We start from the raw sequence: 24,800 nt of genomic DNA, 5'->3' as shown, positions 1-24,800 counted from the left end.
ATTTCCTGTTAGGCATTCGCAAAGCACTGGAGCAGCCTTTGACCTTTTAAAACTGTGAATGTTGTCTTCCCAAACAAGAAATAATGTAAAGTCTGATGCAAACTTTTAATTGCTGTGAATACTTACATTCTTGGCCTCTTTCTACGGTTCAAATATACAAAAACTGTCTGAGGGAGGCACAAGACAAAGTCTGCACATTATTAATTTTATCTCTATGTGTGTGTTTGTTTGTGAACAAAAGATGACTTTGTCATACTGTTTGGATGGAATATCTCATCACAGACATTAGATACTATCGAACCCAGTCTCACAGAGTTGTGTATAAATAGCACGAAGGGTAAAAATCGTGCAATACATACGCCAAATTCCACTTTGGAATACATATGATACGCCAGTCCTTCCCATTCACTTAAACGGTGCATCCTTTTTGTCGTTTTATTTATTGATTTCTCATTTTTTACCATTTTCGCTTGGGTTTAGGGTTAGAACAACTTTTTGTTATATAAAAATGACATCCTAACCCAAACCCCAACTCTAACCCCAACTCCAAGCGACCATGGCTTAAATAGGGACAAAAACATGGAGAAACCTGTATATTAAATAACCTCATTAAGCAAATCTAAAATCTAACCCTAAACCCAAGCAAAAATGGTTTAAAAAACAGAAAAAAATTAAGAAACCAATAAATAAAACGACAAAAAAGATTCACCGTTTAAGTGAATGGGAAGGACTGGCGTATCATATGCACGCCAAAGTGGAATTTGGCGTATGTATTGCACAATTTTTACACTTTGTGCTATTTATACACATCTATGAGACTGGGTAGGAACCTCTGTATCTACTGTAACAATTGACCCTATCAAAGTTTAATATTTCTTCATTTTTTTTAAATTCTTTTTATTCACTACTAAGAACCTTTTGTGAAATTTAAAATGTTTTTATGGAACCATTATGCCAAAAATCGTTCTTCTATGGCATCGTGTAGCACCTTTATATTTAAGATTGTAGTGCACGTTCTGCATTGCACCATTTAAAAGTACTCAAAACAGCATTTTGCATTTATAATTGCAATGCATGTAGCTTTAATTACATTATAATAATGGTACTTTTATAAAACGAATTTTCACACAGGACCTTTCGTAATGAACTAGCAGATAAATGATAATCAGTTACATGACTTAATATAGACATGCTCCATGCTCTCCTACACAAAAATCTTTATAATAAAATTATTAAAAACTCCAGTATATTAACTACCCATAAAAATCAATGTGTAGAAACTTTATTTGTTGTTTTATGGCACTTCTTATTATTACGTCCTACAGTTCATCTTAATATGATGAGTAGAGTTCCTAAATTTATACCCTACACTGCCAGAAAAAAATGGTTAAAATATGTAGCCCTATCAAAAAGCATATTTGTACCAAAGAGCCCTTATTAGTGACTCTCATGTTGGCACCAAATGTATACATATCTGTACCTAATGGTACATTTTAGCACCTTTTCAAAAGGTAATGCCCCAGTTACATCTAGGGTACATACTGTAGGTCTATTTTGACCATTAGGAAACTATACGGATGGCATACAAACATTAGCTGTGTTTAAGCATCGCCAACAAAAATTACTTCTTATTTTAATAAGGTACTTTGTATGCAGTACAGTTCATAATGACTCCACAGAGGGATTTAACCACCTGATCATTCCATTTCAATTTTATTGTTATGAGCGAACTTTACTTGGACAGCCTGCAAGCTAAGTGTCCGGAGAAAATCGAAAAGCACAATGAGGAAACTATGAATTTGGACTGGTCATGCAATGACTATCTTTGTTTAAAGCTTACCAGAAAGTTATGAGATGTGAACAAGACATATTGTTTTATTTAGAAAATAAATCATTGATATTCCATCCATAAGTTTTAACTACACTCCCATTGAAATTTTAAAAAGTGTCAGCACACCTCATTAAAAAAATTTGACATCAACCTGATTCACCCCTGACCCCAGATGTAGCAGCCCTACAGCAGAAGCATAGCTCAGGTCACAAGTTAGGAATAGAAGCAGAAAGCAAAGCATGCTGGGATGACTCACCACATGGCCGTACCAGACTGAGAATGTCTGCTCAAAGCCGCCATCGTAACCGGGATCCCACGTGACGTTGGCTGAGGTCGCAGAGACAGAAACGCGTACGTTGGCGGGGGCATGTGGGCTTGTGCCTGTAGGACGTAGACATGTTTTATCAGAAGAACACATTTCACATGTAAACACAAACTCACAAAAATCTATAAGGTCACGCATTGGATTTTTTTACATTTCTGAGTTTCTTTTCCTTGAAAGTGCCTGACAACAGCTGCACTGGCCACCATATCATATAACAGCAGTTTAAAGGTGCAGTGTGTTAATTTTAGCAGCATCTAGTTGCAACCAACGACACAATCCACTGCTCACCCCTCGCTTTTGAAATGCATAGAGAAGCTACCGTAGCCACCACCGGTAAAACATGTCATCGTCAGAGACAACTTAGTAAAAAAAAGGTTTGTCCGTTAACGGCTTCTGTAGAAACATGGCGGCACAAAATGGCAACCTCCACCCATGGGACCCTAAGTGTATGTAGATAAAAAACGTCTCATTCTAAGGTATTAAAAACATAACGGTTCATTATAAAAAGGTCTTTATATACCCCTGATAATATAGTTTTGATTATTATTTGGCATTTCTGTTAAGAGATCCTTCTAAAAATTACACACTGCACCTTTAAATAACAAAGCTTTATTTTTGCTTTACATTAGACTTTAAATCTATATATGAGCAAGTACTTCCTGCAGAAAAAAGTGGTCCCTGCAGTCTCAGCTAAATATCTTTACTCATTAGTAAAGGTTATATAGTACTTTAAGAAATGTAAAATATATTTAGCTATTTAGCTTTGGCAGCTCTGTTGGTAGGAGGGATGCATAACGATTAATCACGATTAATCTATACCAGAATAAAAGTTTTAGTTTACCTCATATATGTGTGTGTGAACTGTGTATAATAATGATGTATATATAAATATGCACACATGCATGTATAATTTTAAGAGAAAAATATATATATTTATATATACTATAAATTATACATAAATATATAAATGTATATACACATGTAAACATTTCTTAAATATATACATGCATGTGTGTACATTTATCTATACAAAGTTATTATACACAGTTCACACACATTGTATATGATGTAAACAAAACTTTTATTCCGCTATAAATTAATTGCGATTAATATTTACGCATCCCTAGTTGGTAAATACCTGCTTTGCCGTAACTTTATATCGATAATCTTTCCTTTCGGACACTTTCTGTTGGCTTGACAGTAGGATGCTTTAAAGGGATAGTCCCTCCTAAAAATGGGGCCAATTGACTCTTTATAGTAGGAATAAAATGTACTACTACCATTTTTGGGTGAACTACTCCTTTAATATGTCGTGGACATATGTCTGCAAATTGCCCCAGTAACTAACCACAGACGTCAGTGTGAAGTCCACTGTAATCCAGCAAAACAAATAAAAATGCCGTAAGCCCTTGTGCCGATTACTAGGATGTGCGTGCTGGCAGTGATGCTCGTGGCGACGTTGGAGGCGACACACTCCCAATCTCCGTGGTCCTCCTTGCTGAGAGATTTGAACTGTAAGCTGCCTCTCGGTAGGACGTTGTGCTTGCTTCTGCTGGGCTTCCCTACCTTCACCAATAAAAATACACAGCTATAGAAAGTGCTTCAGTTGGGTTGGCAATGACACGAGAACTTACTCAAATTCAAAGTGTATTTAATTTCATCATTAACTCATACATATTTAGTTTCATTGAATACAGGTTGATTTACCTTTCTCCATGTAATGTTGGGGAATGGGTCTCCTTCTGCTTCACAGGGGATGAGCAGCTCTCGTCCAGCCTCCTGCCTGTACTCCCCTCCAGGAACCACCAGAAATTTAGGTGGGTCCTATCCACCGCCAAATGTCACATGTTATGCATACTGTACATACAATGTGTGCATCGAAGAGCATTGTTAAGTTTGCAGAAATAATGTTATTTATAATTCTTTCATGTTATATTGTGAAGTTACTTATATCAGGGATTTTCAATATTATTGATGGCAGGGACCCCCATACTGTATATGAGGAACCTTTAGCAAATTCTTTCCTAAATATATATATCATATTTTTTTTAAGAAACATTTAAACCACACTCACCTACATGATTATTAGGAACACCATACTAATACTGTGTTTGACCCCCTTTCGCCTTTAGAACTGCCTTAATTCTACGTGGAATTGATTCAACAAGGTGCTGAACGCATTCTTTAGAAATGTTGGCCCATATTGATAGGATAGCATCTTGCAGTTGATGGAGATTTGTGGGATGCACATCCAAGGCCCCCGTTCCACTACATACCAAAGATGCTCAATTGGGTTGAGATCTGGTGACTGTGGGGGCCATTTTAGTACAGTGAACTCATTGTCATGTTCAAGAAACCATTTTGAAATGATTTGAGCTTTGTGACATGGTGCATTATCCTGCTGGAAGTAGCCATCAGAAGATGAGTACATGGTGGTCATAAAGGGATGGACATGGTCAGAAACAATGCTCAGGTAGGCTGTGGCATTTAAACGATGCCCAATTGGCACTAAGGGGCCTACAAAAACATCCCCCACACCATTACACCATTGCATTAATGAGAAATTGAACAGGTGTTCCTAATAATCTTTTGGGTGAGTGTATACATAAGGCACACTAGTGACAATCCAAATTATTTGTATTTTCTCAAATAATTTATGTCAAATTATCTTTTAAAAGTGAATACAACATGTTCCTTTTTAGTATAGAGGTCTGTTTACCTTTAGCACCAGAGGGGCGGGAGGGGACGGTCCCATTGTACCAAGGCTATTGTAAGGCACACAGGTATAGGTGCCGAGAGAGTCCTCTGTCACCTCTGACACTCGAATGCTCCCATCTTCCATTTGGCTCCATCCGGGGTACTGCAACACAATCAATGTCCCTGAAGCTCAACTGGCAGAGAATAGCACTAGCAATGCCAGAGTCATGGGTCTGACTACCAGGATATGCAAGGACTGATAAAACATTCCTCAAATGTAAGTACAGTTAATAGTTTGTGTGCCAAATGCATAGAAGTACATTCTGAACAATGCAATACATACATTCAATGCATTCACACCTTAGTATGAAACTATACAGCAGTCCATGTAATCATTAGCAACCGCAACCGCAATCACAATTTTATATTTTACAAAAATATAGTCATTCAGTAAACGGACTTCATTCAAGATGCTGATACAAAGAGTGAATGGAGAGGATTTGCTCTCAGAGCTCTTGAGATGTAACATGAGAAACCTCTGCTTATTTCTTCTGGTCACATGCTTGAATTGTGCAATGCGCAGCAAGGTTTAAGAATGAACGTGATATCGTATTTCTTGGTTAAGTAACCGGAACATGTGCAGAGTGAAAAATAAAACCTCAACAGGACGATCAAGACCTCAACATAAAGCACAGGGTTCTGGTTATTACACAGCTACCAAATAAATATGTGATGTGATCTGGGAAAACACAGCACATGGTGAAATTTTTGATACCATATGAAAGCTCGGTTCAAACCCTTTCCAAATCGTTTGTGTTTCTTTCTTAGCTCGTCTAAAACAAAAGTTATGGCTACCTTAGCTGAGCTCTGTGATTTTTAGAAACGCAATTTGATGTAAAATGGGTTTAAAAAGAGGCAATGAAAATAAATGCACAACAATCAAGTAGTACAAGTAAACGTCACTTTACTGTGGTATAAGACTAGTCACTATACATGTTTTTAAAAATACAAAATTGTCACTTATATAGACCCAAAGGAACAGACAAAACACTTACAAATATTTAAACTAGGGCTGGGAAAAGATTAATCGCATACAAAATAAAAGTGATTTTTTTTGCATAATATATGTGTGTGTACTGTGTACTGTGTGTAATTATTGTGTATATTTAACCTCACACACATACATATATTCATGTCAGATTTTTTTAATTTATATATCAAATTTTATAATTTATATATAATATAGAATATACAAAATATACATAAATATATATACACATGTAAATGTTTTTTTAAATACATACATGAATGTGTGTGTATTTATATGTACATATTAATTACACACAGCGCACACTCATATATTATGCAAAAAATCACTTTTATTTTGTATGCGATTAATCGCGATTAATCTTTTCCCAGCCCTAGTTATTATATTATCCAGTCCCTGCAGAAAAACGCTGAGTTTTTTTGTGATTGTTGCAGGCAAAAATCCTTGATCGTTTTCTTAAAAAATGCAATGGAATTTGCGGGATATTTATGCAATTTTATGCAATGAAATTGCGGGAACTTGCAAAAATTGCGGGAACTTGCAAAAACTGTGGGAACTTGCAAATACTGTTTGCAGCTTTTCAATGATTTTCACGTCACATAATCACGTCCCTTTATAACGTTCCCATGGCAACAGGGGACATGGCTGCGCTTGTGTGAAGTAAATGCAACATTTTCAACTTTCTGCTAATAATCCCCGCATTTTCGTAGCAAAAATCACATATATCTATATGTGATTTTTGCTACGAAAATGCGGGGATTATGAAATCATGCAAGCCCTACATATTTTGCGCACGAAAATCTGCAATTCATGCTGCGAAAGTGCAGCGTATTTGAAAAAATGCGGACCTTGCATATGCGTTGAATCAGGCAATTGCATAATCACGTTTTTCTGGAGGGACTGATTATCTGAACCGCATCTATTCACTTTTATTGTATTTTATCGCTACATTTTAGTAAAGTTTTACATTGTTTATCATGTGCACAGTCTCTGAACTTTTGATCACCCCTTGTATGTTTAAATGGCATGACTATTTTATACAAGTGATATTTGCCTTTATATTTTTAGAGATGATAGACCAGATAATTTGTATAATAATAATTTAATGAAAACCCAATTTTGACAAAACATTGACATTCGGTTTATTTATATTTTCCTGAAAATAAGCACGACATCCGACGGGTATTCCCAGAATGCATAACACATTGTTGTGACAACATGATGTTCGTTTAAATTATTTCATTTTTTTTTCAAATTTACTGTTTTCAACATCAAATAATTTGACATAATGTAAAGAACATCCTGTGAAAATACAACCTTGATATCTTTAACATTGACTGAGTAAGGCCATGTCAAAGATTGAAATCAATGTTTGAAATCAAACTTTATAAGACTTTGGCCTGGATTTGAGTCTCTAACAAATATATACTCATTTATAATTATTATTCATGAGTGATACAAGTCAAGAGACAGCACTAGTTAGCATAGTCAAGGGTACACATGAAATACAGTTTACTCATAATAACATTTTACCGCTCAATGGCCGATTAAGTACTTTAGCGAGCCGTGTAATAAAGTTAGTCTTTATTTGGCTTTCATCTAACATGAGTCAGTGATCTCTTCATCTATATGACAGCACAGAACTAATGTAAACTAACCTCCCACAGCTGGGAATGACCTTTGAAAGCCATTCAGATATGGCTGAGGACAGGCTTCTAGGAGACACATGTAAAAACATACTGTACTGACATCACAGCCCAACGGGACTCACCTTCTCTATCCGCAGAGGCAGGCTGTCTTTTTTCCACTTCACTGAAGTGACAGGTGGGTTGGCATCTACCGGGCATCGGATGAATCCCGGCAGTCCGATGGCCACGTAAATAACGGGCGGCATGTTTATCACACGGGCAGGGTCTACAAGAGACAACCAGAGTAAAAACATAAAACACAGAGTAGATATCAGATATTATGAGCTTCAGTCTATTGTAAATTGCAACTATGTGACAGATGAGACAAGGTTACTGAGCAGTGGAGCCAGTAGGCCTGGGCGGTGTGTTGAGTTTGGGTAATATAGAAGTATTTTTTCCCAGCGGGATACGGGATGAGACAATAGCGTCTACATCTTTATGTTCTGATATCTTCATTGCAAAAGAAGCTACAAACCAGCTTGCATGTTGTGCAGCTGTATATTTTCAAAGAGGGAGAAAAACACAGTCTTTGTTTTTTATTTTTATAACATGCTATTGTGATAAAGATGATCGTGCCATCTCACATGAGGCTTTGACTTGCATGTAAACATATGAAATAAATACGATAAACGCCATTTAAAAAAAGAGTTACCACCAAAATCAGTATTGTATCAGGTCAGTATTAAAAAGTAAATTCTTTATTTTACGCAAAACCTGATATCGGCGTGTTATTTTGTCATCTTTTCTCCCTTTTTTCCCAAAACGCAATAAATGCCACTCCTCCTTCTCTGCTAAATGCAATAAATCCGCTCAACAAATCACAGCGCACCATTCCACACACTGTAAACAATAAGGGCGGCACGTTGAATACACACGAAATCCTAGTTTTCCTCATCTACTTTATACTTCGTGATTAACAAACAAACAAAAACAAAATAATACTTTTGATGTTATTGATAAACCTGTGGTGGTTTTCTGTAGCGGGGAAGAAACATAAGCCACACGGGCACTCGGGCAAAGGAAAAATGCCGGCTGTTGCTTGTTCTCACACGACAGCATCAAGCTTCTGTCATGCTAACACATTGACCCTGCAGGGGATCTTACGAAAAACTTTCCATTATTTTACTCAAAGTCAACAAAAATCGAGCAGGTCCAAAACATTTTACAGCTGATCACTGTCAAAAAAGTTCTGCGGCGACGTCCCAAAGATGACAGCAGCAATGACAGTGTTCTTAATATGGCAAAGTAAGTGTTTTGATAAATGCCATTAATGTTTATTTTTTTAATCATTGTATACCACTAGTCAACTAAATTAATATAACATGGCAAAGATGAATGCACATTTATATATTGATTCAATAGATTTATAACATTTAAAAAAAACTTATTGCATTTTTTATAATAAATCTTTAAAAATCTATATGCTATTATAACCTAAAGATGCTATGTGAAAGTTTGTAACAGAAAAAGTGGTTTTCATCTTGTCACTTTCTTGGTAAAATAAATTTATTGCGTTTTGGAACCAAACTCTTCATATATTTTACTTTGAAGGAAATACCGAAAAGATTTATAATTTATCATCATTAATCGGAAAATGACTTAAATATTAATTTCAAGTCAATAGATATCTCTATGATCTATAGCTGTTTTGAAAAAAGAGTTACAGTAAAATTGCACATCTGCATAACAATGTACTTTAGGTAACACAGTGAAATTAAATAATTACCGAATCCTAATTATACTCCACAGTAATAGTAAAGCTTGCATTGGCGGGTTCTCATCTGTTCCACTGTCCCATAGAAACTGATAATCAAACAAACCCAATGACCTATAATGACAAGTATCAAAAATGCTGTAAAAGAGATACAATTTCTTGTGACTCTCATTACATCAGCCAACTGTACCATGGCAAGGATGCAGTTAGTAAAGATGAAAGCGGCACGCCGTAACGAACACTTTGAAAGAATTCACAGCCCCATCTCAACGCAAAAGGCCGGCGTCTATTTTTAGCAGATGTGGAGCTGATGCAGAAAAAGATGATGAGAGAGAGCTGGAACGGTGGAGAAATGTGGAGTTCAGATATATACAGTACAATGCAGAGATAGAGAATGTGGAGTCATGGGATGAGACAAAAAAGATGAGTGTAAATAAAAAAATACAGAAATAGAGATGAATGAGGAGGAAATAAGTACACGGTTTAATGAACAGACTTGCAGTATCGTCAGCTCTCTAACGGGGGCGCCAGCACCCACACAAAGAGCCTGCAAAAGTGTCTGAGGGTGACGTCACTGCAGAAAAGAGGGTTTCCACAGAAGATGATGTCATCTCTTTACATCACCCCTCCCTTTTTTTCCTCACTGTCAAATACACTTTCTCTCAGTCTCAGCTCGCTGCACACTTAGGCGGCCAGACTACAGTAGGTGCTCGTGAAGGGGACGCTTTGAAAAAACATCAGATAGGGAGGTGTACAATCCAATGATGTAATTCCTATCCATCACTGCTCTCGTGCAGAGTCACACCATCACAGGATCAGAGAGAGAGAGAGAGAGGGAATGTAAAATGTATTTTGCCTTGGATACCACAGGCACTTTTGTGGAGCTCATTTCCCCAGCGCTATTTACAAATGCGACATGTTTGCATATAATTACAGTTTTTTAGCAAAGCTTTGGAACGTCTAGAATAGACACTTTCACGCATCTTTGCATGAGTCTATCAGCGTGGAGGACGTGAGCCGTGACTGAGTGATCTGCTAGCTTACTGACTCAAGGTCACTGTTTCAATTCTGCTCCAGACTCCAGGGATAGAAGGCCATTTCAATTTCCCAACTGCAAATAGAAAGCACCAGTCAGCCCAAAAGCGCCAGCCGAAGCGAACACGACCGCATGCCCACGTATCCAGACAGAATTCACCGGGAGACTAAAGTAAACCTCTCATCAATTACAAGAGATCACCTTACAAGAAATGTAATGTGCCATACATGTATATTATATTACAGTACAGTTCATTGCATATGTAGTTCCCATATGAAGCGGGACTGCCAATAGGTTTCAAAACCAGATCATTTGAAATAATTCATCTGGATGAGAATATAAAGATATAATCAGTTGGTGAAGGTTACTTAAAGGATTAGTCCATTTTCTTACAAAAAAATCCAGATAATTTACTCACCACCATTTCATCCAAAATGTTGATGTCTTTCTTTGTTCAGTCGAGAAGAAATTATGTTTTTTGAGGTAAACATTCCAGGATTTTTCTCATTTTAAGGGACTTCAATGGACCCCAACACTTAACACTTAACTCAACACTTAACAGTTTTTTTCAACAGAGTTTCAAAGGACTATAAACGATCCCAAACGAGGCATAAGGGTCTTATCTAGCGAAACCATTGTCATTTTTCACAAGAAAAATTAGAAATATGCACTTTTAAACCACAACTTCTCTTCCTCCAGCTGTGTGACGAGCAGGGCAGGACTTAACAGGGTGGAGGCCCCTGGGCTTGAATAAATTTTAGGCCCTACACTATCAGAACAAAAGGTACAAAAGCTGTCACTGGGACGGTATGGGACGGTACCCTTTAAATGGGTCCTAATATTTACCATTTAGGTACAGATATAGGTACATTTGTACCCATTATATGCACTCTTTAGGTACAAAGGTGTACTTGAAAGGGTACCACCCCAGTGACAGCTTGTGTAAATTATCTTCTGAGAGTGCACATACAGTAAACAACCTAAAATAAAAAATATATCATAGAACTACATTTTAGGGAAGTTTCCCGACAGGGTTTAGATTAATCTAGCACTAGGCCTATTGCTAGGTTATATTAGGGCATTCAATTAGTTTTTACAAACAATCCTTACAAAAAACATCACTGGTGTGCGTCTTGAGACAAAACAATGGCAATGATATATGTTAAGATATATCAGTGCAAGATGTGTTTAAATTAAGACAGATCAACATGCATTTTAGTCTTAGACTAGGATAAGACCTGACTAGGAAACTGCCCCTATATCTCTATAGCAGAACATAAGCCCAGTCTAAAATTAAATCATGTATTTTAGGGATGTCACAAATCCAAATTAATCATGCACATTAAAAAATACCCCATAACCACATTTAAAATCATTGTGTTAGACTTAGCTTAAGAAGAGAATGATATGTTTTGATTAACATTCACCTTATTACACACCATATAATGTTATAAACATAATCAACAAGCGTATTTTGTGCAAATAGTCTAAGTGGTGCAGTGAAAAGAAAAGATTTTAGGATGTTATTTAATAATTATGACAAGACCATCATGTAATATTAGACACCAAAAACCAAAGTGGAGAAGATGATCATTAATTAATTTTTGCGTCTGATATGAACGTAATACATTAAAACCTTGAACGTAGATATAAAAATGAACACTTTTCAGAAGTTTAAACTGTGATTCTGTTAAGCAGAAGCAAACATGCTGAAAGAGAAACTACAGGTAGGCTAGCTAATGGATTATATCAAAAACCATCAGGACATTAACATGGCCATGATTTAGTGAATCCTCACCTCCAGATGAAGTAATAAACTGGACTGATGATTTAAATGTTGACATATCATATGTGCGTGGTTAACTCTCCGGATTTTGTTATGTTTCGTAGCTCTGCTCCACGGCACTCGTTTACAGTTTGGTTACAGTGTCGTGTGAGCTGCAGACTGCGAGCAGATACTCTCGCGGTACTCTGATGTCATTTTTTTGGCTGTTGTTGAACCACATGAATACCCCCGTCTGCTTTACAGTCACTTTTGCGCCGTGATAATTTGATTTCATATGATGATCGGATCGCGCAGTGCCGCATGAAGTCAAATGTACCAAATATCAAATAGCCGACTGTATATGAGGTTCAACCCGCCAAAGTAGCAAGTGGAGCATGCGAATGGTGAGTGATTCAGATGTCAATTTAATGAAAGTGTCAAAGGTTTGTCACATACTGTTAAGTATTTTTTTTACGCTTTTTTAAATGGGTATACGGAAATCCTTGACCTTTCCTAGTGGGTATAATGCGTATACCTGCTGCGTATCACGTTAAGTTAGATTACAAACAAACAAGAAAAAACAGAGTTACAAGACCTACTCTAATCTTTCATACGGAGCGCTTCATTTCCGCGTTGCTCTTTCTCGTTATCTGTAAAGCTCATTTATGACTCTCATTTCGCGTATTCGCTATTATACTAGCATCTATGGGTTTCAAAAGCAGTAAACTCAGCGCGTCATATTCAGCACCAAGATGACTGACATATATTAACGAATTAAATGCAGCACCAACCAATAGGCTGTAAAATAAAAAATGAAAACGACTGAACAAATCAAACGAACGCAAGCCGGCACGGAGGCCCCTATTGGCCGGGGCCCCTGGGCTCAAGCCCACTCATGCCCAATGGTAAGTCTGGCCATGGTGACGAGCCAGCGCGACCTCACGTAATTGTGTAGTGACGTAGAAAGGTCACGTGTACACTTATGAAACGCACATCTGCGGACCATGATTGTCCCATATGGAACGGCTGAAATACGGCGTTTTTGTTCCTCAGACGTTGCACAATAAACGTGACATCTGAATATATTCATTATAAATATCTTTCTCCACACTTGTAAACACTGGGGCGTGGTTTCGCATTCGTCATCCGTGACCTCTTGACGTGATGACGTATTGCGTGAGGTGGCGCTTGCGCATCACAGGACCGGAGATAGACGAGAAGTTGTGGTTTAAAAGTGTATATTTTTTATTTTTCGTGTCAAAAATGACAATCGTTTTGCTGGATAAGACCCTTATGCCTTGTTTGAAATCATTTAGAGTCTTTTGAAAAAAAATGTTAAGTGTTGATGTTCATTAAAGTCCATTGAAATGAGAAAAATCCTGGAATGTTTTCCTCAAAAAACATAATTTCTTCTCGACTGAACAAAGAAAGACATCAACATTTTGGATGACATGGTGGTGAGTAAATTATCTGGATTTGTTTTTTTTTTAAGAAAATGGACTAATCCTTCAATAATGTTTAACCACGACACAGATTCCAGAGCCCCTTTACCATGACGTCATGCATTACATAACATATACTCAAAAAAAAAAAAAAAAATGCTGGACTGTTTTCATTACAGAAACATATAGCATGATTTTGTTAAAGGTCACGTTCTTCCTCATCCCATTTTTCATAATACCTGCAAAATGCTAAAGCTCAAAGAGGAATATGTCAGTCGCCAGCTAAGCTAATCTCGTATCACAACACACTAAACAATCTACACAATCAGAACTTGTTACGTATTTCTGAAGGAGGGACTTCATAGAACAAGGAAGACATCAGCCCGTTTTTAGGACAGTGAAAACAGCGCAATACAGATAAAAATACTGTGTTTTTTTTACATGTGAAACATGAACACGTGTTATATCGCGCACTGTGAACACAATCAAAGCTTCAAAAACACAGAAAGAATGGGATGTTTAATCACCAGTACTGTTAGTTTAGGACAGCTGTGGCACAAACCTTACATTGGGTGGTGGTCTAATGAATTCGTTAAGCACTTTATATTCATATGAAAGTGGATGTGTGATCTGGTGGTCTATGAGCAGAATGCACTCACAATGCACTATCAGGTACGCCGATGCTGAGGGTGGACGTCCGAGGCTGTTACTTGGGCTGCAGGTGTATCTCCCAGCATCTTCAGGCTTTACCTGGGAGATGATGAGCGAACCGTCGATCAAAATGCTCACTCTGCGTTTCAGGTCACTGGATAGAGATTGACAGAAAAAGATCAGAAGAGAGAAAAAGTTTAATTCGCATCATTAGTGATAATGTGTTCAAGTTATCAAGCAAAAAGCAAAAATGAAAATGTAGCTTTTCCACCATTATTTAATCACTTTCACGTGGTTCTAACCCTGTAAGTTCTGCTGTTTATTTTAAAATAACCTTCAACTTTCTAAGTCGTAAAAAACCATACATCACTGAAAATAATGCAAATGATGCAAAAGGTCATAGGTTCGAATCCAACATACAGTACATACTGATAAAAAATGAATGCCTTTGTAAGTCGCCATGATCTATTGCGCTGCTAACACATTGCTCTATTATTATTCAGGAGCACAAAACAAAAGAATATGTTTGAAATTATCGGAAAATAAAATAATTTTGATCGACTATTCCTCTTTTAGCATACACTCACCTAAAGGATTATTAGGAACACCATATTAATACTGTGATTGACCCCGTTTCGCCTTCATAACTGCCTTAATTCTATGTTGCATTGATTCAACAAGGTGCTGAAAGCATTCTTTAGAAATGTTGGCACATATTGATAGGATAGCATCTTGCAGTTGATGGAGATTTGTGTGATGCACACCCAGGGCACGAAGCTTCCGTTCCACCACATCCCAAAGATGCTCTATTGGGTTGAGATCTGGTGACTGTGGGGGCCATTTTAGTACAGTGAACTCATTGTCATGTTCAAGAAACTAATTTGAAATGATTCGAGCTTTGTGACATGGTGCATTATCCTGCTGGAAGTAGCCATCAGAGGATGGGTATATGATGGTCATAAAGGGATGGACATGGTCAAAAACAATGCTCAGGTAGGCCGTGGCATTTAAACGATTCCCAATTGGTCTTCTGCTGTTGTTGCCCATCCGCATCAAGGTTTTGAGTGTTGTGGCTTCACAAATGCTTTGCTGCATACATCGGTTGTAACGAGTGGTTATTTCAGTCAAAGTTGTTCTTCTATCAGCTTGAATCGCCCACAGGATTGACGCATACTGGATTTTTCCTTTTTCACACCATTCTTTGTTAACCCTAGAAATGTTTATGCGTGAAAATCCCAGTAACGGAGCAGATTGTGAAATACTAAGACCGCCCCATCTGGCACCAACAACCATGGCACGCTCAAAATTGCTTAAATCACCTTTCTTTCCCATTCTGACATTCAGTTTAGAGTTCAGGAGATTGTCTTGACCAGGACCACACCCCTAAATGCATTGAAGTAACTGCCATGTGATTGGTTGATTAGATAATTGCATTATTGAGAAATTGAACAGGTGTTCCTAATAATCCTTTAGGTAAGTGTATGTCTTAAAACTTGTGATTTACTGTACTCTTTCAACTAGAACAGATGGACTGTCCAGATCAAAGATCAGAAAAAAAAGCTCAAGACTAAATGCCTACATGGCCTCTATTCCTGCCTGTTCCTGCTGCACAGAGCCTCTATTAGGAAAAAAAGCATAATATCCTTTTCTATACAGTGTACAGGCCACGCGTGAGGGAGTCTTGAATGGCTCACGGCATCTCTACTTATAATCAGTGCTAGCCAAGCGTATGATGACACAAGCGTCATGCCATCAGATATTATCATCATGGGGGAGAGGAGGTGAAAAGTGGGCCATAAGACCCTGAAAGAGTCTATAGTGACGCTGAAGGTTAGAGGTCTTGTACAAATTAGGAAAAGTTTAGTTTATGATCACAGGAATTCATCTTAATCTTAAGGTTAACACAGACACTGTAAAAGAGACACTAATGAGTTGTATGTGTGCATAACACATGTAATGACACATGCACACAATGCAAACAAAATTGAGAAATGCACACAGCAAACTGTCCTACTGAACCTTCACAGAAACACAAAACTGTAAAAACTAAAATATTTTACTCAAACGCATCATTCATGCAATACAGCCTGCAACAATAACACTTTACTGAATGAAAAAACATACTGTAATCAAACGTTCATTGACAGGTTGCCCTTTGCAATACAAGATTTACAACATGACCAAATCCAAACAGTATCACAATGGTCATAGTCCCTAATGGCAAACTCACTGATGCCACAATGATGATGAAGAAATTACATGGACTGTGATAAACTCCACAAGGACACAGGACAGTGGGCGTACAGTATGGTACAGTAATGAACCCCATCATAACTTTACTTCTTGAAGAAGACGTTATCTTCCTCCCAGAACCAGGTGTACGTTAGGTTGCCAGGGTACGCCTCAGCCTGACAGGTGAAGAATGCATCCTGGGATATGTTTACGGTTATGTTCTCTGGAGGTGAGACAATAAATGGGGGTCCTGAAATAGAAAAGAGACACAATATAAATCAGCGTTACATATTGGGATGTGTCACATTACATTGTCTCTTCAAGGTTGAAATTGACAAAGCTGGAGAAGTATTATGGGATACAACTGATCACAATCAGGTGCATTTTCATTTTGATGCATGTGAATTAATATTTCCGTAATTTGTTCCTTTGATAACAGCAGCTGTTAAACAATGGCGAGCTATTGTGGAGTAAAATCAGTCAAGGTGCAAATTACTACACAATTCACATGAATATTCAGTGAGTACTCAGTCAATACTCCATTTTCTCTGGTGTACAATAATAATACTACCTCATATATGTAAATAAGGTGGGAAGTTAGCTCGGAAAATGATGATGACACCAGAGACTATAGGCTGGGTTCTCCCAATATCAATGCCCATAAATGACACAAAGCATACAATTTGATTTAGTCATTTCATGTGTGACGCAACCAAAGTACCTGAAGTCTTATTTGAATAATATAATAAACATTCTAGCCAGTGAAGATGGGAGTATGTATGCAGCCTGGCCACACATTCCCAAATGTAGAAAGAGAGGCTCTTTTATAAAGAAACCATGCAGAGAGATCACTGTGCAGGCATGGACACTATACATGCATTCTGTCATGCTCAACATACACACACTTGTGCACATACACACACATACAGTACACACAAATGTGATTACAAAAATAAAACTCTTACATACACTTGTTACACTTGTAAAATGTTGGGTTGTTTTCAACCAATTGTTGCGTCAAAAAGGGACGAACCCAATCCGTTGGATTGTAATTGAACCTTTGCTGGGTTGTTACAACCCAAAATGTTTGGTTGTTTTAACCAATTGTTGGGTCAAATCTAAACATTTTCTGGGTTGATTTAACCCAACCAATTGTTTTTTTCCCTTTTTGACCTAACATTGGGTTTAAAATCAAAATTAGAGTGCTTGTACACAAAGGTCTGAGTAAAAAAATAGTAATAAATAATAAAATAATAATTTTCAGCATGATAATCTAAACAAAGTACAACTAAATATACAATCTAAAAAATACTGGGTATAAATATATAAACATACAATATATTAAATGAAAGAACAAACAACAAACGGAAAAACCTGTTTCATCCTATCTTCATTTGTTCTCTTTTTATCACCTCTCAAAAAGTTTCTTCAAAAATACCAAATTTTGAGCAAAAAGCTAAGATAATTGCATTTTTGTAAACGACTTTTGTTAGCATTTAGATTCAAAATAACGATCAAAACATTCACAGTTTTTACTGTTTTTGAATCAGTGGATACTTAAGTTGTGTAAGAGCGCCACCTAGTGGAAAATAGCGGATATCTAGATTGCCATAAAAACTCATCAGGGAGCGTCATTGGCAGAGAAGCATTTTCTCCCAACTCTTTCCCCGACATTGACGAGTTATCTCGTCAATTAAAGGGGCCATGGCACAAGACTTTTTTAAGATGTCAAATAAATCTTTGGTGCCCCAGAGCACAAATGAAAAGTTTTAGCCCAAAATACCATATAAATAATTTATTATAGCATGTTAAAATTTCGACTTTGTAGGTGTGTGCAAAAATGTGCCGTTTTGGGTGTGTCCTTTAAAATCCAAATGAGCTGATGAAATTCAAACAATGATCACAATGATAGTGGTTTGTTGCAATTAAAACTCAATTGTGCTTTTCTCTGCACTAAATGGCAGTGCTGTGGTTGGATAGTTCAGATTAAGGGGTGGTATTATTATAATAAGAGCTCCTTATGACATCATAAGGAGAGCCAAATTTCAACGACCTATTTTTTCATGTGATTGTAGAGAATGGTTTACCAAAACTAAGTTATTGGGTTGATCTTTTTCTCATTTTCTGGGTTGATAGAAGCACTGGGAACACAATTATAGCACTTAGACATGGAAAAAGTCAGATTTTTATGTCATGTTCCCTTTTTGCATAAAACAAACGTGTTTCTGAAGAATTTTTATGTTAATCTGCAATACCACGATTATCCACTAGATGGTCCATCTTACCCAATAAAAAAACTGAAGCCAAAACGTTATTTTCAAATTTTAAACTCTATGTATGTTTTGATAATCGTTTTGAATCTGATCTCTTAACAAAATTCCTTCACAAAAATGCAATTATTTCAGCTTTTTGCTAAAAAATTGTATTTGTTAAAGAAAAATACCCATATTTACGAGTTTATAAGCAGAGAAAAAAATATAGATAGGTTAAAAACGTTTTCTTCCCGTTTTGTTTGTCTGTTTACTGTTTGTTTGAAAGCTGAGGGTCTGTTCTTTTATTTTTATATAATTGTATGTTTATATATTTTTAGAAGAAAATTTTCCTGGAAGGCATTTTGGAAAACGTTGGCTGGTGGGAACTTTCTAAAAATGGCTGGCGAGAAGTGAGTTAATTATCAAGATAACTTGTTGTTGGTGGGGAAAGAGTTAATTTAACCCAACAGCTGCACTATATTATCTGTGCATCCTTGTATCAGAAAGAACACTGTGAGCTCACACACGTAGGATATAGACCAAGACTTGAGATCTTCCTCTGAATCTAGGCTACAACCACGTCTAGACGGCTCCTGTGTTACATAAAACAATAATTGAAGCCATTCTTACATACACTGTCTCAGTTTATTATTCCCTCTGGTTGTGAGGATCCAAGCCATCTGAATAAAATAATAGATATTTTTTTTACATTTTAACCAGCTGATATTTTCCAGACACAAAAAGCATTGGTGTATGATAATCCTGTTTATATAATAATAACTGCCTCAACCTAAACATTTCAACTATTCAATCCAACCAACCTTGTAAACAAATATAGCCATCATCAGAGAATCTGGCAACTTGCAAAAATGTGACCTTGTCTGTGAAATCCAGGCTAATATCTCAAAATCTAATAATGAGATTAGGAAGTTTCATAGATTTCACTTTAATTTCACTCTTTGACATGACCTTACTCAGTCAATATAAAGATATAAATGTCATATTACCACAGACATCTTCCTTACACTATGTAAGATGATTTTTTACTGGCATAAACACATATCTTTTATCTCTATGGCAAAAATGTCTTTATGTATTCTCAATGCCAGCTAGGAGGTAAACGCTACATTACAGAGTACAAGTGTAATGTCTGCAGATATTAGACCTGTAGTACTCTCAAAGGTGCCCATGAGCAATCAGAAATGCTGAATAGCCACTTTCAACACAATAAGAAACACAACAGACCACTTAGGAAAAGGGATATTGGTGGGTATACATACACAAGTTTCGCTACAAGTGTCACATAATGGCGAAGCTTAACACTAGTTAACAAGTACTTACAATAAGTCATCACTGAGTGAATATGAGCACTGGAATAGTCGCTATAATTTTACCAAAAAGCTTTGGAAGTCATGCAAACGGCAGGAGACACAGGACAAATTGGTGATCTCAACACTAAAAAGCCTCTTTGGTGGCAGTATGCTGAAAAATCTCTCTGACGGTGAGCCCATTACTGCTTTATACTGAACCAGACAGCCAACATATGGAGTCTAATTATCTCTGTAGCTTTGCAGCATGGGTGCCATGCAGCACACAGCTTTCTGTGCATGACTACACACACACAAACACAGACACGACTGTGCAAACACATACATGCCGTGCTGACAACATGTGACGCTAACTGTCAAAAAAGTCATGGAGAACTGGTTAGCACCCCGTGCATGATATACATCACAGGAACACATGAGAGGCATTACCTTGGACAAGTAGACGCGTGGTATGGACGGCCTCTCCCTGTTCACTGTAGGCTCGGCATGTGTAGGCTCCTCTGTCGTCACGGGTGATCGAAACGAGTGTCAGGCTGCCATCGCTTACCTGGGAGACAGACCACATTATTAACTACTGAGATATGCAATAGCCAAAGCATTAATGTAAATAAAACCATATATATGACCGTTGTGACAACATGCCCCAATGAGTTATATGCTGAGGAAACTGTATATGCACAAAGTCCACAGCATCTTTACACACATCTACTGTACGAGGGGGTCACTCTATAAACTCAGCAGCAACGTAACTCGTAAAGATAAAAAAAAACTAAACAAATTGTCTCCACCAAAGAACAAACAGAAGTGCTTTGCAGGGAAAACGTTGTGAACTGGAGACATAGGCAGCGACTGCGTAGGAGAGATCAAACAAACCAGGCCGCTCCAACAGAGATTTATAGATCAATGTGTATCACTCTCTCTCTCTCTCTCTCTTCACCCACGCAAGCATTATTTCCATTTTACCAATAGCAGAGTAGTTATGCCGTGAACAGCAGAGTAGCTGTTTAATATGCTCTAGATTTTCTGTATTAGATGCATTGGATATTATGATACAACCACTACTGTGACCTCTTTTAACTTGCATGATGTGTCAATCTGTGTTTGTTTCTTTATCTGAAATGATAGGCCGTATAAAACATTCAAGTCATAATTCATTAATAAGGATCTTGTCTGAACTAAGAAGCTCTTTGATGGTTAGTTTGCTGGCTCGATTTCATCATTTTCTTTCAAGACAAGGACAGGCTTACAGGAGGAAAGTGTTTTTTGCTTGTTTTGGTCTTGAATCGTGAACATATTGCAGTATGTACTCAAAAGCGCACCTGAATAATTGATTTACTTGGGCAAGCTTATGTCTCGGGAGTCATAGGGGCAGGTGAAAGGATGGATGCTGACATCAATACCCTATATAGTATTGAAGGAGAGGATGATGACCAGAGCACACTCACAATACGCCTTATACAGTTTGCCACCATATTGATTCTGAAACGAGGCTATGAGGGATGACGTCCAGCAGGGGCGTGTCTAGAGGGGGGGCATGGGGTGGCACCCCCCCTGGAATATGATTGCCCCCCCTGGTGCCCCCCCCCTCCAATCTCATTGGGCCAGCTAGATTTACTCTCAACCTGAAAATGCCCACCGCACCATTGGACCAGAGAGCTGTCAATCACTGTTTGATTTGAGACTCGCGCGAACGTGAAGAAGAAGCGAGCACAGTAGTTGCGCGTTTTTAAAACAGGAGGAAAGAGACACCATAAACTTTCTGCCACTCTCTCTATATAAAACTGACCCTTTCTCGCCCTATCAGAGTTGAACTACAAGAGGGTCACTTTACTGCTGCCGGCCCTAAGCAGGTGAAGAGCACTTGGAAAAAAGTGCATGAGTGGAACAAGATGACACAGATTCATATCAAAGTAAAACACACTCTATTTCTGTTCAATTATTCAGTGCAGTGTAATAGCAAAGACTGCTAGCATGCATCATCAACACATTCATGTGATAACGGCCATATAAGTGTGTGGACCAGTTCATGAGCTGAAATCGTCTATATAGGGAGCATTTTTATCATGCACAGAGGCAAAATACTTACAAAAATGTATGAATCAGTCAGAGAAATGTTTAGATATGGTACGAATGCAAGAGATGCATGTTCGATTCAAGCATGCAATGCATCCTCATCCAGTTGCATTACTTTCTTAACTCAATGATTTATAATATATGAGCCTTTTCTACATAAAATCATCCTGCATAATGTAAAGAACATTCTGCGAAAATAGTAAGGCCATGTAATCTCATCCTTTTAATCTCATAATTAGATTATAAGACTTTAGCCTACTACATGTCCAGTATTTATGGCAAATCAGCATTTAATAAGCAATTAGACTGTATTTCATGAATGATGAATGATGCACGCATTTGACATTTACTAACTGAACAAACATGCTATAAGCCTACACATGGGCACCCATACAGATAAGTGTAATGGCTAAAAAAAAAACAGCAGCAGTCTAAGGTGCCGATGTGGATCCCAGACTCCATAATTACTCTAATTACACAGATGGAGCTGCATGGCCAGGCTACAGCAGACCCAACAACAACACACATCCTCTGAAGCCCACATGTGTCTAATAAATCATAACACACTGTGTCGAAAATCTATTATGTAGCTATAACAAAAAGCCCTATCACATCCTGCACTCACGAATTGACTTAACTGTCATCATCCGTGCCTATCAATCCACAGTCTATAATCTCTCCTTCCTGAATTACAATTTTCAACAATGCACTAACTAACAATGGTAACGTGACTAGGAACCTCCTCAGCTAATGTTGAGAAAAGAGCTGACAAAATTACCATCTCTCTTTGCACACATATTGTACACTTACTACCAGCAGATATAAAAAAAATCAATAAAGTGATGCAGTCTTCTCACAGAAACATGATCTTTCCAGCATGAAAATGTCATAAAACAAGGTCCATAAAGTTTACAGAGTCTGGTATGGAGGAATCTGACCCGATTGCGCCAAGCCCAGACCTGATAACTATTGAATATTGTAAATGTAATATTGATCGTAAACTACACACCATTGCCCAATATTGATGCTTTTGCCTTGTTATCTAGCAAAAAGTCTTAAAGCCAGAAGCATGGATGTTGTTATAACAGAAAATGCAGGACCAATTCTTTATTATTGCCGGTTAGACTGAAATGAAATGTTCAACAAGAGTCTATCTTTTTAAGGTGTTTTAAAGCCTACCGATTCGCCATATAAGTGAATGGGAAGGACTGCCGTATCATATGCACGCAAAAGCGGAATTTGGCGTATCTATTGCACGATAATCACACTGCTTGTCATTTGTACACTTTTTGGTGAGAATGGGTTCTTTAAAGTGGACACAATATTTACAGATGTATCATACCAGCACATCCAGTGAGAAAGACCGTACCATCAGAAGTTGCTTGCTTTTTTCCTTCTGAATTTCTATCTTATCAGACAAGACAGAACATAGTTCACCATCAATCAAATTAACAAGCGACGGATGCTCTTGTTCTCTCCTGATCTTATCTCACCTTACTTCAAAATTGTTCAATCACAAAGCAAAGCTCGTCGCAGACAGCCTGTCATTTCTTTGTGGTGTGTGAACAGATCTCTCAACAGACTTTTGTAGATTAAAGTGTTTTTTTAGGGTCGAGAACTGAGCCATCCGTTCCTGTAGAGATCTTTTTGCAGACTCTTCAGAAAACAGATGGTTTAGATTTAGGAAACATTTGATGTTCAGGTTCACAATGTTGGTCTTGCACTTAAATCAATGGCTCACTTATAAATATTTGAAGAGTTCAGGTGCAAAACCCGCTAAGTAGTGTGTTATGAAGTTTTAAACCACAACTTCTCGTCTTGCATTAGACATGTGATGCGCCAGCGTGACCTTAAGTATTACGTAAGCATGTTGAAAGGTCACGCAATGACGTATGCGAAACTACTGCACTAGTGTTTACTGTTCCAACGTTGTTGTATGTGGAATGATATTAATTAATGTCTTTGTGTCAGTTTATTGTTTAAAAAAAACAATGTAACACATAACCTTTCTATGTGATTGCGTAATATGTAAGGTCATGCTGGCATGTGCAAGACGTTAAGTTGTGGTTTAAAGTAAATTTTTGGGGAGCCAAAAGGCCAATAGTTTTGCTAGATAAGACCCATATGCCTAGGTAAATTTAAAGAAGCAAGCCTTATTGGTTGTAGTCCGTTGTTGTGTCAGGACCTACCCAGTCTGTAGATGGGTATAAATAGCATGTGTGAAAATCACGCAATACATCCCAAATTCCAATTTGGCGTGCATATGATACCATTCACTTAAACGGCGCATCTTTTTTGGTCATTTTATTTATTGGTTTCTCAATATTTTTTGTTTTTTAAACCATTTTCGCTTGGGTTAAGGTTTAGATTTGAGATTTGCTTAAGGAGGTTATTTAATCTACAGGTTTCTCCATGTTTTTTAATATACAGGTTTCTCCATGTTTTTTTTTTCTATTTTCAAACCATGGTTGCTTGGAGTTGGGGTTAGAATTGGGGTTTGGGTTAGGATGTCAATTTTATGTAACAAAAAGTTGTTCTAACCCTAAATCCAAGAGACAATGGTAAAAAAAGCACAAAAGTTGAGAAAATAATAAATAAAACAAAAAAGATGTGCCGTTTAAGTGAATGAGGAAGACTGCCGTATCATATGCATGACAAATTGGAATTTGGCATATGTATTGCACGATTTTCACACTTTGTGCTATTTGTACACAACAC

The 24,800-nt window shown here is 37.4% G+C and overlaps 1 protein-coding gene across 6 annotated transcripts in view; it reads right to left on the bottom strand.

Moving 5' to 3' along the window:
• Nucleotides 1–24,800, bottom strand: part of igsf9bb (immunoglobulin superfamily, member 9Bb) — a 115,890-nt gene that overhangs the window by 26,733 nt on the left and 64,357 nt on the right. For 4 of the 6 annotated variants that reach the window (XM_055179323.2, XM_055179325.2, XM_055179327.2 and 1 more), the window contains exons 5-12: nt 20,439–20,556; nt 16,538–16,679; nt 14,206–14,351; nt 7,673–7,815; nt 4,876–5,016; nt 3,864–3,980; nt 3,572–3,722; nt 2,089–2,212 (exon numbers count right to left, since the gene is read on the bottom strand). In XM_055179323.2, the coding sequence (XP_055035298.2) occupies nt 2,089–2,212; nt 3,572–3,722; nt 3,864–3,980; nt 4,876–5,016; nt 7,673–7,815; nt 14,206–14,351; nt 16,538–16,679; nt 20,439–20,556 (1,082 nt within the window). The remainder of the gene's footprint in view (nt 1–2,088; nt 2,213–3,571; nt 3,723–3,863; nt 3,981–4,875; nt 5,017–7,672; nt 7,816–14,205; nt 14,352–16,537; nt 16,680–20,438; nt 20,557–24,800) is intronic. The other 2 variants (XM_055179324.2, XM_055179326.2) reach the window with 1 other exon arrangement.

This window comes from Misgurnus anguillicaudatus, chromosome 9 (genome assembly GCF_027580225.2).
Source record: "Misgurnus anguillicaudatus chromosome 9, ASM2758022v2, whole genome shotgun sequence".
Classification (NCBI taxonomy): domain Eukaryota; kingdom Metazoa; phylum Chordata; class Actinopteri; order Cypriniformes; family Cobitidae; genus Misgurnus; species Misgurnus anguillicaudatus.
The sequence above is the reverse complement of the archived record's forward strand: the minus strand, read 5'-3'. Positions and strand labels throughout refer to the sequence as shown.